Source organism: Gadus macrocephalus, chromosome 8, assembly GCF_031168955.1.
Source record: "Gadus macrocephalus chromosome 8, ASM3116895v1".
In the NCBI taxonomy this organism is placed as follows: Eukaryota; Metazoa; Chordata; class Actinopteri; order Gadiformes; family Gadidae; genus Gadus; species Gadus macrocephalus.
In genome coordinates this window covers 2264845-2281676 of record NC_082389.1, presented here as the reverse complement: position 1 = coordinate 2281676, position 16832 = coordinate 2264845, and the positions used below count along the sequence as shown (strand labels likewise).

Below are 16832 nucleotides of genomic sequence, written 5' to 3'. Positions count from 1 at the left end.
CTTATTTAATTTTTTTTTTAAAAAACAGGGTGGCTGAGTGGTTAAGGCATTGGACTTAAGATCAAAGGGACAGATATAGTATGAATAGCCTTTCAAACAATTTCCGAGTTTCAAACATCCCAAACAATCTCATCTAAAGACATTTAGCTAAGTCTTTAATTCAGCACAAATATATCACTGATTCAGTCATTTTTATATGATTAATGCTTCTTTTTTAACCAGGATGGCCGAGTGGTTAAGGCGTTGGACTTAAGATCCAATGGACATGTGTCCTCGTGGGTTCGAACCCCACTCCTGGTAGAAGTTTAGCATTATAACTCCTAAAGTGTTTAACTCCCTTCTCACGACAGTAAATGGTGACCGCAAGAAGACAAAATCCACTGAAATAAAATGTTCAATCATATGCAACATTTTGTTAAACTATAACCCTTTAACATAGATGCAAGTATCAAATATCACAAATACATATCGATCAATCATTGTCGCCAACTTTCCTTTGTTTTAGATTTCTAATTCAATATATTTCTACTTTGAGACATTTAGGTTAATCGTCTTAAATTCAGCATAATTTAAATAGATTTTTTTTTATTTGACATTTACAATATGAGATTTGGGGAGTGGTTAATGCATTGGAATTAAGATCCAATGGACATCTGGGTTCAAACCCCACTGCTGGTAGAAGTTTAGCATATCTCATAAAGTGTGTAACTGCCTTCTCACGACGGTAAAAGGTAAACCCAAGAAAAATTTGTTCTCGGATATTATATTTTCTTTCTCAATCTTTTGACATGTGTTCTTAAACTATTACCCTTTCAAATAGATGCAAGTATCAAATATAACCATCAATCATTCTCTCGAACTTTCCTTCATTTTAGATTTCTATTGTGGGATATTTCTTACTTCAAGACATTTAGGTCAATCGTCTTAAACTCAGCATAATGTAACCAGATCTCTTATTATTATTTTTTTTTAAATAACAGGGTGGCTGAGTGGTTAAGGCATTGGACTTAAGATCAAAGGGACAGATATAGTATGAATAGCCTTTCAAACAATTTCCGAGTTTCAAACATCCCAAACAATCTCATCTAAAGACATTTAGATAAGTCTTTAATTCAGCACAAATATATCACTGATTCAGTCATTTTTATATGATTAATGCTTCTTTTTTAACCAGGATGGCCGAGTGGTTAAGGCGTTGGACTTAAGATCCAATGGACATGTGTCCTCGTGGGTTCGAACCCCACTCCTGGTAGAAGTTTAGCATTATAACTCCTAAAGTGTTTAACTCCCTTCTCACGACAGTAAATGGTGACCGCAAGAAGACAAAATCCACTGAAATAAAATGTTCAATCATATGCAATATTTTGTTAAACTATAACCCTTTAACATAGATGCAAGTATCAAATATCACAAATACATATCGATCAATCATTGTCGCCAACTTTCCTTTGTTTTAGATTTCTAATTCAATATATTTCTACTTTGAGACATTTAGGTTAATCGTCTTAAATTCAGCATAATTTAAATAGATTTTTTTTTATTTGACATTTACAATATGAGATTTGGGGAGTGGTTAATGCATTGGAATTAAGATCCAATGGACTAAACTACTATGCTAAACTACTACCAGGAGTGGGGTTTGAACCCAGATGTCCATTGGATCTTAAGTCCAATGCCTTAACCACTCCCCAAACCTCATATTGTCAAAAAAAAAAAAAAAATTTTTTTTTAAATTATGCTGAATTTAAGACGATTAACCTAAATGTCTTAAAGTAGAAATATATTGAATTAGAAATCTAAAACGTCATTCAATAGATTGAATGACGTGATGTGACAGTGTCACATAGTGTCACAGCACAAACAGTGTCACAGCACAAATATATCACTGATTCAGTGATTGTTATATGATTTAAGGCACTTTATGAACCAGGATGGCCGAGTGGTTAAGGCGTTGGACTTAAGATCCAATGGACATGTGTCCTCGTGGGTTCGAACCCCACTCCTGGTAGAACTATAGCATATCTTCAAAATGGATGAGCTGTCTTCTCACTGCAGTACATGGTGAACAAAATAGCATTTCAAACAAGTTCCAAATATCAAACATACCAAACAACCTCATTGTTAGACAATTTGGTAAGTCTTTAATTCAGAACAAATATATCACTGCTTAAAATGATTTTCATATGATCTATTGTAGATATTTGAACCAGGATGGGAGAGTGGTTAAGGCGTTGGACTTAAGATCCAATGGACATGTGTCCTCGTGGGTTCGAACCCCACTCCTGGTAGAAGTTTAGCATAATATCTTCCAAAGTGCATGACTGCCTTCTCACGACAGTAAAAGGTGATCGCAAGCAGAAGAAATAAAATGTACAAACTTATGAATAAAGTATCAAGTATCACTAATACATATAGATCAATTATTGTCTCCAACTTTCCTTTGTTTTAGATTTCTAATTCGATATATTTCTTGCTTCAAGACATTTAGGTTAATCGTCTTAAATTCCAACCAAGTCTCACGGAAATGCGTGACACTGTCACGTCATTTAATCTATTCATTCGTGATCTGGCACACGTAATTTATTTTTTTTCGTGCCAAAAGCACAAATTTCTAACAATATGAAAGCTTTTGGCCACCCGTTTCTACTTTCACCTTTGATTCTGGGAAATTGTGACAATTCACAGATATATTTAATGCAGTTGCGCTGCTCTGTAGGCAAACCGCAACGGAAAAAAGGTAGCTGCTTCATCCCTTCTTTTTCGAATGAGTTTGAAATTTGAGCGTCTGCCACGAAAAAATTGAAATTATGGGTCCCAGATCACAGATGAATATATTAAATGACGTGGCGTGACAGTGACACATATTTCCGTGAGACTGGGTTGTAAATTCAGCATAATTTAAACCGGCTTTTTTTTTAATTTAATTTGACATTTACAACATGAGGTTGGGTGAGTGGTTCAGGCATTGGACTTAAGTTCCAATGGACATGTGGGTTCAAACCACACTCCTGGTAGAAGATTAGTAGATCTCATCAAGTGCTTAACTGTCATCTCACAAAGGTGAAACCAAGGAATATTTGTTCTCAGAAAATACATTTTCTTTCTCAATCTTATGACATATGTTCTTAAACTATTACCCATTCAGATAGATGCAACTGTCAAATAGAACCATCAATCATTGTCAACGTTCCTTTGTTTTAGGTTTCTATCGTGGGAAAATTCTTACTTCAACACATTTAGGTCAATCGTCTTAAACTCAGCATAATGTTACCAGTAGGCCTGTCACGATAACAAATTTTTCTGGGCGATTAATTGCCCCAGAAATTATTGCGATAAGCGATAATATTGCCGTTTTTCAACTAATATAATGATAAAGTACACCCTTTCGAAGATCAATAAACTTTTATTTTTAAAGAACACTGGAACTGGACGTCTGGAAGACATTTATAATATCCAGAATAAATTAACAAAACAACCAAAAACAATCTATTATTAACAAAAAATGCTCTTGAATAAAAACCAAACACCACCAAAAACAATAAATAAAATTGAAACACTAAATAAAAAGGATGTAAACACGATTGCGCTTCAAAAAATAATAAACACGTGTAACGCCAGGGCTCCGCCTCCCACACAGACCATGAAACAAGTGACTGACACTTGACGAGGGGGTTTACTCGTTGTGCCCTGTAATTATGAGCCGGAGCCCGATTTCAACCCGACATTTGTTACTTAGGCCTACCCTGCTAAATATATATAATATCTATAAATATATATAATGCATGGAACGCCGGTCATTATCGGGACAGGGGGAACAGGCGACCGACGCGCAGCGGAGGTGTCTTGCTTCGCCCTGAAGGGGCTTATTTTCGATAATGACCGGCGACGTTCTATACATTATCCCGCTTATTACACGGCTACTTGCCAAGATGAAAAAATAACTTCACATGGTGTGTCTTTTTACAATTTCTTCGTTTGCAGTATTCGTAGTGTTGATCAGCAGAGAAATAGTCTGCCAAAGACGTTGACGTTGCTTAGCAACCGAAGACGCTGGGGCTGACAAGTTACCGGACTACTATCTATGCAAGTGAACGGAGCGTTCCACGGCATTTAGAAGACCCGTGTAATAAAGGCCTGTAATATTTCTGTTTATGGCATAGATTTCTTCTCCGATTAGGGCAATAAAGCAATGATTTAAAAAAAAGAGTGTGAATGGAAATTATTGCGGCCGGCAAAAAATTATCGCTCATTTTAATTTATCGCGCAATTAATTGATTTATTGCATATCGCGACAGGCCTAGTTACCAGATCTCATCTCATCTAGTTACCAGATCTCTTATTATTATTATTTTTTTAAAACAACAGGGTGGCTGAGTGGTTAAGGAATTGGGCTTAAGATCAAAGGGACAGATATAGTATAAACAGCCGTTCAAACAAGTTCTGAGTTTCAAACATCCCAAACAATCTCATATAAAGACATTCAGATAAGTCTGTAATTCAGCACAAGTATATCACTGATTCAGTCATTTCTATATGATCTGTACAAGAATTTTGAACCAGGATGGCCGAGTGGTTAAGGCGTTGGACTTAAGACCCAATGGACATGTGTCCTCGTGGGTTCGAATCCCACTCCTGGTAGAAACTCAGCATATCTTCTAAAGTGCTTAACTGCCTTCTCACTACATTACAAGTTCAATGCAAACCAAGGAAATAATCTATTCTAATTTAGCAGTTCAACAAACCAGGTTTGCTGAGTTGTTGATACTCATCAAACATCAGCATAAGTATAAAGTGGAAGCAAGACACAAAAGCAAACTAGTGGACAACGTTCAAGGAACAGTTTGAAGAACCTTGGCCAAGAAAATAGCATTTCTCAAACCTATGATCCATTTTCTACCACTATTGCCATTCAAACAAGTTGCCACTACCAGATGGCCTTAAGATCAAATGAAAAAGTGGTCAGAGAGCTGCCCCTCGACATTTAGAATACCTTCAAATTTGACTCCCATTTCATGAGCAAGGCACAAGGTAGAACAAAGAATAGATAACCTTTATATCAACAACTGACCCACAGGAGGTTAGAATTAGGGCTGGGCGATATATCGAATATATGCGATGTATCGCGAGATGTTCTCCAGGGGATGTATAAAATGCCCATATCGCGAACATCGAATATAAATTGGGACGCAATGTTTCTTTTTGCCGCCGCCGGCATACTCGTTGTGCTTTCACGCGACGGGGCGAGAAGATCTCATACAAAGTGAACGTAGAGACGCGTATCTGCCAATCAGCGTTCAACAGCGTGGCCACTGAGTGACATGTGTAACGTAACAGCCAACCAGCGTTCAACCGTCAAACTCGGTGCAGTGCAGTCCGGGGTGAACTGCAGCACGGAGGAGAAAGTGATTGTTGCCGTTTGCGACTCCCGGAGCTCTATATATAATAATATATAATATAATATAATATAATTGGTTATATAATATCACGGATAAAAGCTCTGTGTGCCTCCTGATGGCCGTAGCGTGGGGAGCTCTCATAGGGATTGGGCTTCTCGGGGTTTGTTTAACGCACAGCGTTCCCTTCTCTCGCTATTTCCGGTGGCTCTCTAAACTCACTCCCCCCGCCCATTGCGAGTCCACGAGATTCTCATGGACGCGCGTGTGTGACGTAGTCTGGAAGGCGCGCTGCTGTAGGTGCGTGTACCTCCGACTGGTGAGTGAGAACAGCCAGAAAGAGAAAAAAGGATGGAAACTGAGGATTTGGTTTCGAAAAAGAATAGCACTGGATCCTTCGTCTGGCAGTGTATATATAATAATTATTATTCAAACTGTTAATAAATAATTAACGGTTTGAATAAATGCTGTGTTGGTAAATCTAACTTGCTGTGATTTTCCTTTTCTTATGTGCAAGTTCTAAATTGTTCCAATAGAAAGCACTGATGAGTTTAAACAATATGTTGTTTCATGTAATCTACATGCAGACTTATGTTTCAGTAATACTAGAATTATTACTGACGTAACATTATGCCAGACATGGTTGAATCGAGCATTTATGATGTGCTCTAGAGGAGATTCAAAATATATCGAGATATATATCGTGTATCGAGATATAGTAAAAAAATATCGAGATATTCATTTTGGCCCATATCGCCCAGCCCTAGTTAGAATGAATACTTTCTTTAACACTTACCTGTCAATGATGCCACACATGTCAATATATAGGTGGCTGTAGTTTCCCAGGAGCCTTTGCTGCACCACAATAAGGTCGATGAGCTGATTTTCCAAAGTCAGGAGCCGCATGCATCCCTGAAATACGTTGAAGGGGTTCCTACATTCCTGATTGGTCTCCTCGGCAGGGCAGCCTGGGCATTGGAGGACATGGCAACTATTAGCCAATAGATTGCCAGAATTTGAAATCCAGGTCAACAGCCACTATATCATCAAGAGTCAGGTACAGTAAAGTTATGTGTATTATTCCCCCCTGACTATTTATGTTGCTACGTATACTATAGTTAATCTATGTATATATATATATATATATAAATATATATATATTACAACTACCTAAAAGACATGTAATGTGCAAGTATCCATTGATGGATGTTCTGTGAGTTTGAGAGGTCAAATAGGAGGATATCTGAAAGTATTGCTACAATACAGAGGGTGGTAGTATCTATGCCCAGGGGAGAGGGATTGGGAGGGGAACGGACAAACACACAACCGAAACAGGAGAGAAGGCATTAACAAGCTGCGAAGAAGGAGTGCACCAGGCGTGATGGGGAGAAATAAAAGGAGGAAAGATTACCAATAAAAAGAGAGACAGAAGACAGAGGGTTGGGACAATTTAGGAGGAGGGAAATTAGGAGAACCGGTACTGTGTCTGATGTTGTGCTGAGGGGAGGAGCGTTCATGTAGTTGAAGGAACAGTGTTTTCTCCTCTCTTCATATGTCGTGTGCTGTACGCATTAGAGACACAATGACAAAGCCCTGTATTTGAAGCATAAAGAAACTGAAAGCCATTTCTTGGTCTAATTGGTGAACAGTATTGGGTTATACTACCTCCATAGCATATACAGTTGATCAAAATGCTAAAAGACATTATTAGAACTGTGGTTAGGACATCATTTCATGTGTTCCAACCAATGTAAAAACCTTATCACCAAGTCTGTGCACAATCATTCGGTTTATGCTTTCAAATTAAAAGACAGCACAAAACTGCTCAAAAAAGCTTTAAATGTCAGAAGTTTTGTTTGTTTACCGCCAAAGAAGAGGTGACTTCCTGTAGTGACAGGAAATGCGAGCCTAGCCTGGGCAGTTTCTCCTTCCTCCTGGTCCACTGCGATGGTCAAACGCCCCTGTGCAGAACCCAGCTGCACAGAATGCCACTGCCCGTCGTTCAGACCGGAACCTGAGGGAACACACACATCCAACACCACAGAGATGAAGTTTTAGCATGGCTATTGCCAGACCAAGCTCAATCGTAGATTGTACCATGTTGAACCAGCCGATAGCACGCCCGGGGGGAAAGCCAGATTGAGGATTGGTTCCCGCAAAAACGTATCGGAGGCAGCAAGACCCAACAGTAAGGGGTCGGCTTAGCTCAGGAGGTAGAGCAGTTGTCTTGTAACCGAAAGGTTGCTAGTTCAAACCCCAGCTCTTCCTAGCTGAGTGTTGATGTGTCCCTGAGCAAGACACTTAACCCTAACTGCTCCTGACGAGCTGGCTGTCGCCTTGCATGGTTGACTGCCGTCGGTGTGTCAATGTGCGTATTAAAAATGATGTAAATCGCATTGGATGATAGCGTCTGCTAAATGTCCTAATTGAAAGAAATGTGGTGTACGTGGTGGGGGCACCCAGCCTAACAAAGTATATGCTGTTGTTTATGTTAGTGTCATGTGGATTTATGCATTGTGCAGCCTGCCTCCTACTGTATGTTAGTGTCATGTGGATTTATGCATTGTGCAGCCTGCCTCCTACTGTATGTTAGTGTCATGCCACACTGGTGTCCCATCCCATACAGGATTACAAGACAGCGATAGAATTACACAAAGCCTGTAGTGTGTAGTCCATACACTATACAATACAATACATCTGGCACCGGATGAACACAGTAAATATGAATAGACTTATTCCTCAGAGCCCACGCCATTTCAATAAAGTCAGCATTCACAAATGTTCTATATTTGAACAGCCAATCTAACATATTGGTGTCCCGCATATAATTAACTTCTTTTTACATCGACCTTCTTGAACAACCTTGGTTATACGTTCACCAAGTTACACACAACAAGTGGATCCTGTTGTTCCTGAGTCTGTTTCCGTGTGGTCTGTATCGAGGCTTCAGGGGTACGGGTCAATGGATTATCACTTAGCTGTGGGCCGGTTGAAAGATATGGGTCAGGGCGTCAGGGTTTCGGGGTGAGCGTTTTAAAAGGTTATCTGTTTGATTGTTTTGTGCTATTGGTCAGGAGGGGATGGAGGTTAGCTGTTTGATAGCTTCGCGCTGTAGATGAGGGTGACATGGGTTAGCACTGATCGTCAGGGAGTCAGAGCCAAGCGGTTTAAAGGCACTGTGGCGATAACGCCTTGGCTACACAAACACACGTTCCCTGTGAAAATGATCCCATATATGTTATTATCGATTGTATTATTTAGCTCGACTCCGCCACACACATCTGATCTGCAGCACAAAAATAACTCGATAGAAGATCTGCATTATAAAATATCTCAGGGGACAACCTTCCTCTAGTTGCTACTCTCTCGGAGCTGCATATTTTCCAGGCATTGATTGAAGAAATACATTGTTAACAACACGTTGCCTCTGCAGACGTTCATGTTTACTCAAATTTCCGTATTTGTATGACCGGAGCAAGGACACAATCACAATATGCTGCAGTTATTTCATTATTTTACGTGACAGCGAATGCAAATACCTTCGCCAAGAACATTTCCATCCAATTGAGTACTGCACAGCAAGGCATGTGTTGACAAAGTTTACAAATGTGTTAAAAGGCTATTTTGGGATTAAATTAACGGATGTGATCATTACCAATGCCTGGTATAGTCGTAAATGTGGCAAAAATTGAGGCTTTTAACCAGCACTGTACGCACATAAGAAACTCCACGCACGTAGTGTTGGACGCACGCTGCCCCCGTCCGTCGACGAATGGGGGCTTTTTGACGCAACCATGTGTTTTCCCGGTTTGTAACACAAAGGCGATTTCATTGGACAGTGTACTTACGTATATTTGCATAACGCGATCTGATAGGCCGACGGATCCGTCTCTGCCTGAAAAGTTTAACATTTCTTCTACATTTTTTTTTTGCATTTTAATGCTTTATTATAGAGTGAGATAGAGAGGAAGGTATGGGAGACAGAGGGGAGGTAGGGGAGACAGAGGGGAGGTATGGGAGACAGAGGGGAGGTAGGGGAGACAGAGGGGAGGTAGGGGAGACAGAGGGGAGGTATGGGAGACAGAGGGGAGGTAGGGGAGACAGAGGGGAGGTAGGGGAGACAGAGGGGAGGTAGGGGAGACAGAGGGGAGGTAGGGGAGACAGAGGGGAGGTAGGGGAGACAGAGGGGAGGACATGCAGCATGGGCAGGACTCGAACCAGGGTCGCTGCGTTCAGGACGTCAAAAGTTGGCCACGTCCGTCTGCTCGAGGCCACGGAGCGGACGGAGCGGACGGACCCATAATGCATTTCGAGAGCGTCCCACTAAAAGTCAATGAGATCCGTAGACGGACGAAGGCAGTGCGAGGCCATCGCTGACCAACTGACCTGTGCTCAGCTCCACCAGAGTCCTGCCGGCCTTGTGGACCTGGAGGTGGAGCCTGGCCTCGCTCAGGTACAGCCAGACCACGCCCCCTCCCTGAGGGATCTCGAAGGTCAGCAGCAGCCCCGCCCGGTTCCACGTCCTGAACTGGAGCCCCGCCGACAGGGCCCCTGGCCACGAGGCCGTCGCCCCCGGCAACTGGAGGAAACTCTGGGGGCTGGAGAACGTCACGGCGACCACGGCTGGATCCGGGCAGGAGAACGTCACGTTCCCCTGGGGGAGAGCGAGGGGGCGGACGGACAGGGGGGGCGGGAGAGGGGAAAGGTCGTAAATATCACATCAGCAACATTGATGGCGCCATAAAAAACATTTTATCACCCCAATCATATTCTAAACAAACAGCAGTGTGTGTGTGTGTGTGTGTGTGTGTGTGTGTGTGTGTGTGTGTGTGTGTGTGTGTGTGTGTGTGTGTGTGTGTGTGTGGGCATGAGGTTTGATAATGGAGACATTAAAACAGGTCAAACTTGAAACATGCGGGCAGGAAGATAATTGATGACATATTGATATACCTAGAGATTCTGGTTGGTGGTTTGGATCGCAGTATCCTCTGTTCTCTTAGTGTATGAATCTAGCGCACAAGTGTTTTCTAGCGCACAACTCCTGTCATCACAGGCATTACATTTGGTGAGGGAGGTAACACCCCATCCCTCCCAGTGCCACCCAACACAAAGAAAAGCATGAAAGAAACAGAGGAATCTTATTTTGAAAAAACACAATAACTGTGCTCAAAGACGCACCAATGCTTCTGCAAGGGGTGGGACTATTTTCTTCAGCACTTTTTTAATCCCACAAACACACCCTGGATAATAAATATCTAAAATATATAATAAATACAAGACACCTTAGAGCCTTAGGGCATTATATTCCATAATATTGTGACTTGTCACCTGGTGCCTGAATTTTGTGTTTTCCTTTAGATAAATAAAGATATTTACACCATAAATGGATCCAGAAAAGGCACAACTTGGTGCAACCCAAATCTCCTGTGGGATTCTCGCCCCCCCCCATGTTTAGACGAAACCTACGCCCGCTGCCTATCATTTTCCACCTCTTCTCAACCCGTTTTAAAAGCGTGAGACAAATACCAGTATCCGTTGTTCGCCCGGCCCTCCACCCGTCAACAGCTGTTCATTCTCGGTGAGAGCTTCCCAACACTCAGTCCTCTCTGGTGCCCCCCCGGCCCCCCTCCAGGGCCCATCAACCTCTTCAAGAGCTCTGACCTCCGCCGCCGTTAATCTCGCTGCTTTGATCGCGCGCTTGTTAAGATGAGGAGTCGCTAAACAGGCGCTTTAGCCTCCGCTGCTATTCCTGGCCCAATTAACGAGTCCGCGGCCGATTCGCTCATCCGTTGGCCTGGTTTAAGCAAACAAACAGGCTTTTTATCCAGGCGGTAGATTCCCCAAATATTATGCTTCCCATCGAAACGCTCGCCGCAAGCCTTTCGCTTTGATACTTTGGTCAACCTGGGGTTGTGATTCAGAGAAAGACACACACACACACACACACGGGTCCAGACTCAAACGTACGTACCCAAACGGCCGCGCATTCGAACACAAAGACACACACACGCCTACGCACACACACGCACGAGCACACAGATGCACACATGAGCACACAGACGTACAATCACACACAGAAACGCAAACACACACAAACACACACACACACACATGCATATGCTCACAGGCACACACACACACCTACCTACACAAACACACTCACAGTTACACACATTCTCTCTCACACACACACTCAAACCTACACACATTCTCTCAGACACACACACACACACACACACACACACTCAAACCTACACACACTCAAACCTACACACACTCTCTCACACACACACACACACACACACACACACACACACACACACACACACACACACAAACCTAAACACATTCTCTCAGACACACACACACACACACACACACACACACAAACTCAAACCTACACACATTCTCTCTCACACACACACACACACACACACACACACACACACACTCAAACCTACACACATTCTCTCACGCACACACACACACACACACACACACACACACACACACACACACACAGACACGACCTGTTCCGTACCAGTACAGTGACTTGGGGGCTGTTGTGCTTGAGCAGCTCCACCAGGTTGAGGTCGTTGTAGAGCAGGTTCTCCAGGCAGCCCAGGAAGTGGCCGTCGGACAGCCCTTTGTGGACGCTCCTCTCCGGGGCCGCTCCTACACTCAGCTGCACGGGGGGATCACACCACAGGGGGCGCCGTTAAGTAGACACGCGCCGACGGACATAGCACAATACACGCACAAATGTGTCTACACAAATACACAGACACACACATGCACACAGACACACCTACACACACACACACACATACACACACACACTCACACAAGCACACAATCACACGAGCACACACAAGCACAAAAACAGACATACACACGCACACATCAATACACATATTTGATCTACAGTAAAGGTGATATTATACACACGATATTACATTTCCTTTTAGTCATTTAGCAGACACTTTTATTCAATTTGACGTGCTGAGAGGAATCACAGAATAAATGCTGGTGTTGCTGTGCGGAATAGATAACGTTTTATATTAGCGGTAGTGCAAACAATTATAGTGGCTGTTATATATACCTCAAGGCACTTTCTAAGTTCCACCACAACTTCACAATATTTCAAAGTACCTCCTATAGCACTAGCATCCTATTGCTACACAAGGGCTCTGTATATTTGAGGGTATTTTCCTCACAGTGTATACCAGCGCCGTGGAGGAACCTACACAGCAAAGACCCTCCCAGAGGGGAGAGGATGACTTCAGCACCATGGACAGCACCTAGCCGCTGGACCGAGACAGCGCTAATCAGCAGCATCCCAGGTTCAGCTGCTGCTTGATTGGTAATGGGGAACACCTGGCAGCAATGAGCCAACCCAGCTTCTGCCAGCTACAGGGACCGGCCTCTCCCAATTAGCAACCATAGACATGGATACATAGACGCCGCATTGGGCTCTGGCTCGTATATCAACGTAGCCGCCTATTGAAGAGGCTAAAAGACGGCCTGTAAACAAATATTTGATTATGTGGGAGCTCCCTTTTTCTCTGTGAAATATATATATTTTATTTTTTTTCCATGAAAATCAAATATCCTATATATATTATTCTGATTTAATATGAATACAAAGACGTGTTCAAATCGTTGGACATATTTAACCTTGGTTGCGCTTGTTATCCAGTAAAACAGCAGCTCCCCGCTGACTTGTATTTATCTCCAGTCCTGTTATATGGCCAGGCTTGTTATATACGTTTGTGTATATATGTTCCCTGATTGGCCACCTCAGCAGGAGGGGAAGGCTGTCAGAGGAAGCCTTGATAATGAGAAGGAGATGGGATGGGAACAGTGAACTTTAGTGTGTCTCACCCATTTCAACCCCCTGTCACTTACACTGGCTCTCAGCGCAAGCCTAATGCCCCCTGAGGAGGGAATCGTACCCCGTGGCCAGGGTAGACTTTATGTTGGGTTAACCCTCGCTCGCCTTTTTCCTCACCCTGAATAAATACCTTGTTATTATTTGACCTCCGACCTGTCTGCGATGTGTTTTCATCCTCGAGTGTACCTCACTTAAATGGAATGAACTGCAACGGTAATAGACGTAGTAAAGTCCTATGTACATAGTTCTGCACAAACCACCCAACATGTAAATGTTAATGTCCATATATTATGGATAATAACTATAAACATAAGTACTTTGTGATGACATGGTACAGTTCTGCATTTATTTGTCATCTCTCCAGAGTGGTGTGTGTGTGTGTGCGTGCGTACGTGCGTGCGTGCTTGCGTGCGTGCGTGCGTATGTGTGTGCTAGCATACCTCAATGTGTGTGTTTGTATGTGTGTGGGTTTGTGTGTGTTTGTGTACGTGTGCGTATGTGTGTGCGTGCTAGCGTGCATCTATGTGTGCGTGCTAGCGTGCATCTGTGTGTGCGTGCGTGTGTATGTTTGTGGGTGCTAGTGTCAGCGCATGCATGCCTGCGTTTGTGTGCGTGCGTGCGTGTGCGTGCGTGCGTGCGTGCGTGCGTGCGTGCGTGCGTGCGTGCGTGCGTGTGTGCGTGCGTGCGTGCGTGCGTGCGTGCGTGCGCGCGTCTCCCCCGCCCACCTGCTCAAACTCCCAGCGGCTGAGCGCCGCGGGGTCGTGGAGCTGCAGTGTGCTCTTGTCCACCGTGAGGTTGATGTGGCCGTGGCGCCGCTCCAGCGTGACATGGTGCCAGTGCTGGTCGTCCAGGAGGCTTCCCAGGGACGCCTGCCGCTGGGCCTCAGAGGGCGGCGTGGACCCCCTCCTGCCTGGAGACCCGGGGGTGGAGGTCACGTCAGTGATGAAAAAAAAGACGCATCGTCTGTTTACATTTTTTCTCGTCCTTTTGTTTTTCCGAATTTATGTATTTATATATTTACACATTTATCTGATATCCACATACACTCATACATCTTACCATTCCGCCTCCCAGATACAATGCTCCAAAATGATGCATGTATACAAGTTATTTTGATGGATTATTCTCTTTCCATGTGATGCTGTTACTGCAGTCATAATACATTTTTCAGTGAACCCAAGGTCCCATTCCAGTGCAACACTGAAATACGTTACGGTATTCCTCCGTTCTATTCTGTGTAATGTAGCCTCTATAATAGTAGTACGATAGCAACCTTTGCATTGTAAACCTGCCCTGCTTGGGTTTTAACGTTGTAGGAAACTTTTGTGTCCACGTTGCGTACCATTGCTTTGTGGTGATTTGTGGTCACTTTCCGACCACGTAGATCACTAAAATGTATTATAAGCAAAAAAACATCCAACTCCAAACTGAAGTGGAAAGATCAAAGTCAGGGAGAGATCTCGAAAATAGATAGTGGCTCAGTCCCGAGTTGAGTGAAGTGTTGAGGGGGGGCTCTTCATATTCAATGTGTTTCTGATGAGAAATGGTGGGCTGGTTTCCATTAACACATGACACCTTGTCCCAAATTACACTGAACAAAAATACTTCCAAACAGTAACATATTTTAGACCAATGTTTAGGACCGCTTTTTGGACCACGGTATTCAGTAAAATGTGTTCCCTTTTACATATTTTCATTTTCAATTCCGAGTGGTCATTAGTATTAAGAGTCAAAAGCATTATAAATAATTGGATTAGGAATGTGTCGGCAGAATGTGGCAGCAGCAACATAATCGCTAATGGTCCGTATTCATATAACCCTTTCCCAGCAATTACCGGGCCTCTACAGTACTGTACAGTAAACGACTCAGAGTCGCCGAACGGCCGTCGAATCAAACCCGATACCTTCCAGATGCTCTGGTACATTCTCAGCTACCGCAACGGTTGCAGCGATAACAATAGCATTTATATATAAAATACAAATCCTCAGTAGGAATGAATGCACATAAAACACAAACGATCCATCAAACATCTTCTGCGGAGCGTTCTGAAACCTTTCTTCTGCACAGCGTCTCTCTCTCTGTCGCTTTTATTGTTCTCCTCGCTAATCATCCATGTTGGCTTCTGTGCCAGGACCACCACTGATGTCGTGATAAAAAACCTGCACAACAGCGGGGGTTTCTTGCCGATGAATATTTAAGGGATCCCAGTGCGGGGAGCAGTTCATCGAGGTTCATCCCGCTCACCTCATTAATGAGTCCACACTAGAACGCTTGAACACCAGCATGTTCAGACCACCGCTACAAGACTGAAGAACGGCCGGACTCTTAAGATAACGGGACCCCGCTTATGATGGATGTGTTCCTGGGAGTCTTAAATCACCGCCTCGTTTAAATCCCTTCCCGTAGCTTAGGACTCGGGTTGAGAGGAGGAGGAGGATCTTAAGCATGTAGAATCAGGAGCCCTTGTAAAATAAGTGAAGGGCGTTGGGGGAAATCAAAGGGCAAACTACCAAGCACAAACTCATCCAGGAGGAAGACGGGCAGGACGGGGTGCAGACGATGGATGTGGACGGAGAAAGGAGCGTTCCACTGGAGGCGAGACTGATGGGGAACAGCTTAAAGGTAACTGGAAGGGGGTAAACCGAACACAGAGGGAACATCCTTGGGGAGCATTTTAGAGGAATTTGGAATGTTTGATATGAGGCAAGTCATTTCGTCTTATGTACTGTAATGATTCGCTCCATTAATTTTTTCCAACCTGGACAGATGAAGACCGTGAACAAGGTTTGCTGTTTGATGTGCTTAACATACTGGCGTGTATTGATAAAACACAGACGAAGGGAAGAGAGAGAGAGAGAGAGACACCAGACAGAGAGAGAGAGAGAGAGAGAGAGAGAGAGAGAGAGAGAGAGAGAGAGAGACCAGACACACAGACACAGACACAGACACAGAGAGAGAGAGAGAGAGAGAGAGAGAGAGAGAGAGAGAGAGAGAGAGAGAGAGAGAGAGAGAGAGAGAGAGAGAGAGAGACAGACAGACAGAGAGCGTGAGACACCAGAGAGAGACAGAGAGAGAGAGAGAGCGGAAGCAAAAGAGACAAGAAAAACAAAAACACATTAAAAATAAAAGAGGAGAGCTCAAAGTGGTTTGTGGTCAAATCATTGTTCCAGTCCGAGCGAGGGCGGTTATCAAGACATAAAACGACAAACAACAAACAACAGTGAAGCCACAAGAGATGGCGCACCGCTAACACACTTCTCTCTTCCCTCTGTCTTCATTTCCCCGCCAGCTCCGGCGTCCATTCCCTGGGCATATCTTCAACCCACAGCCTGCCAGACAGGAATAAACCTGGAGGCAGAGGGCTTACAGGCACAACCCGGTCACACCAAGAGTCCGCAGGCCGTTAAAAAAGGCTTTTTTTATCCCGCCCCCCCCCCCCCCGGCTGAGGAACGTGAGCGAAAACAGCCGAGGATGGCCATCACCGGGGGGGGGGGGTTCAAAGAACCTACCGACGGCAGAGCCCCCGATACACACTGAGACCTT

General features: G+C 43.8%; 1 protein-coding gene, 1 long non-coding RNA gene and 5 other non-coding genes across 7 annotated transcripts in view; 5 read left to right on the top strand and 2 right to left on the bottom strand.

The window, feature by feature from the left end:
* The first annotated feature begins 217 nt into the window (after window positions 1–217).
* On the top strand, window positions 218–300 carry trnal-uaa (transfer RNA leucine (anticodon UAA)). The gene has a single exon. It is a non-coding gene; the product is annotated as a tRNA-Leu (tRNA).
* Window positions 301–1169: 869 nt separating this feature from the next.
* On the top strand, window positions 1170–1252 carry trnal-uaa (transfer RNA leucine (anticodon UAA)). The gene has a single exon. It is a non-coding gene; the product is annotated as a tRNA-Leu (tRNA).
* A 673-nt stretch (window positions 1253–1925) lies between these two features.
* On the top strand, window positions 1926–2008 carry trnal-uaa (transfer RNA leucine (anticodon UAA)). Its single transcript has one exon. It is a non-coding gene; the product is annotated as a tRNA-Leu (tRNA).
* Window positions 2009–2205: 197 nt separating this feature from the next.
* Window positions 2206–2288, top strand: trnal-uaa (transfer RNA leucine (anticodon UAA)). The gene has a single exon. It is a non-coding gene; the product is annotated as a tRNA-Leu (tRNA).
* A 1030-nt stretch (window positions 2289–3318) lies between these two features.
* Window positions 3319–3789, bottom strand: LOC132462472 (uncharacterized). Its single transcript, XR_009526850.1, has 2 exons — window positions 3538–3789; window positions 3319–3507 (listed from the first exon to the last, which is right to left on the bottom strand). It is a non-coding gene; the product is annotated as an uncharacterized LOC132462472 (long non-coding RNA).
* Window positions 3790–4555: 766 nt separating this feature from the next.
* Window positions 4556–4638, top strand: trnal-uaa (transfer RNA leucine (anticodon UAA)). Its single transcript has one exon. It is a non-coding gene; the product is annotated as a tRNA-Leu (tRNA).
* A 1527-nt stretch (window positions 4639–6165) lies between these two features.
* The window catches only part of LOC132462471 (contactin-associated protein-like 4), a 20257-nt gene continuing 9590 nt past the window's right edge, over window positions 6166–16832 (bottom strand). The window contains exons 4-8 of the mRNA XM_060058025.1: window positions 14013–14197; window positions 11935–12078; window positions 9780–10047; window positions 7258–7407; window positions 6166–6361 (exon numbers count right to left, since the gene is read on the bottom strand). Coding sequence (XP_059914008.1) covers window positions 6186–6361; window positions 7258–7407; window positions 9780–10047; window positions 11935–12078; window positions 14013–14197 — 923 coding nt within the window. The 3' untranslated portion in view covers window positions 6166–6185. The remainder of the gene's footprint in view (window positions 6362–7257; window positions 7408–9779; window positions 10048–11934; window positions 12079–14012; window positions 14198–16832) is intronic.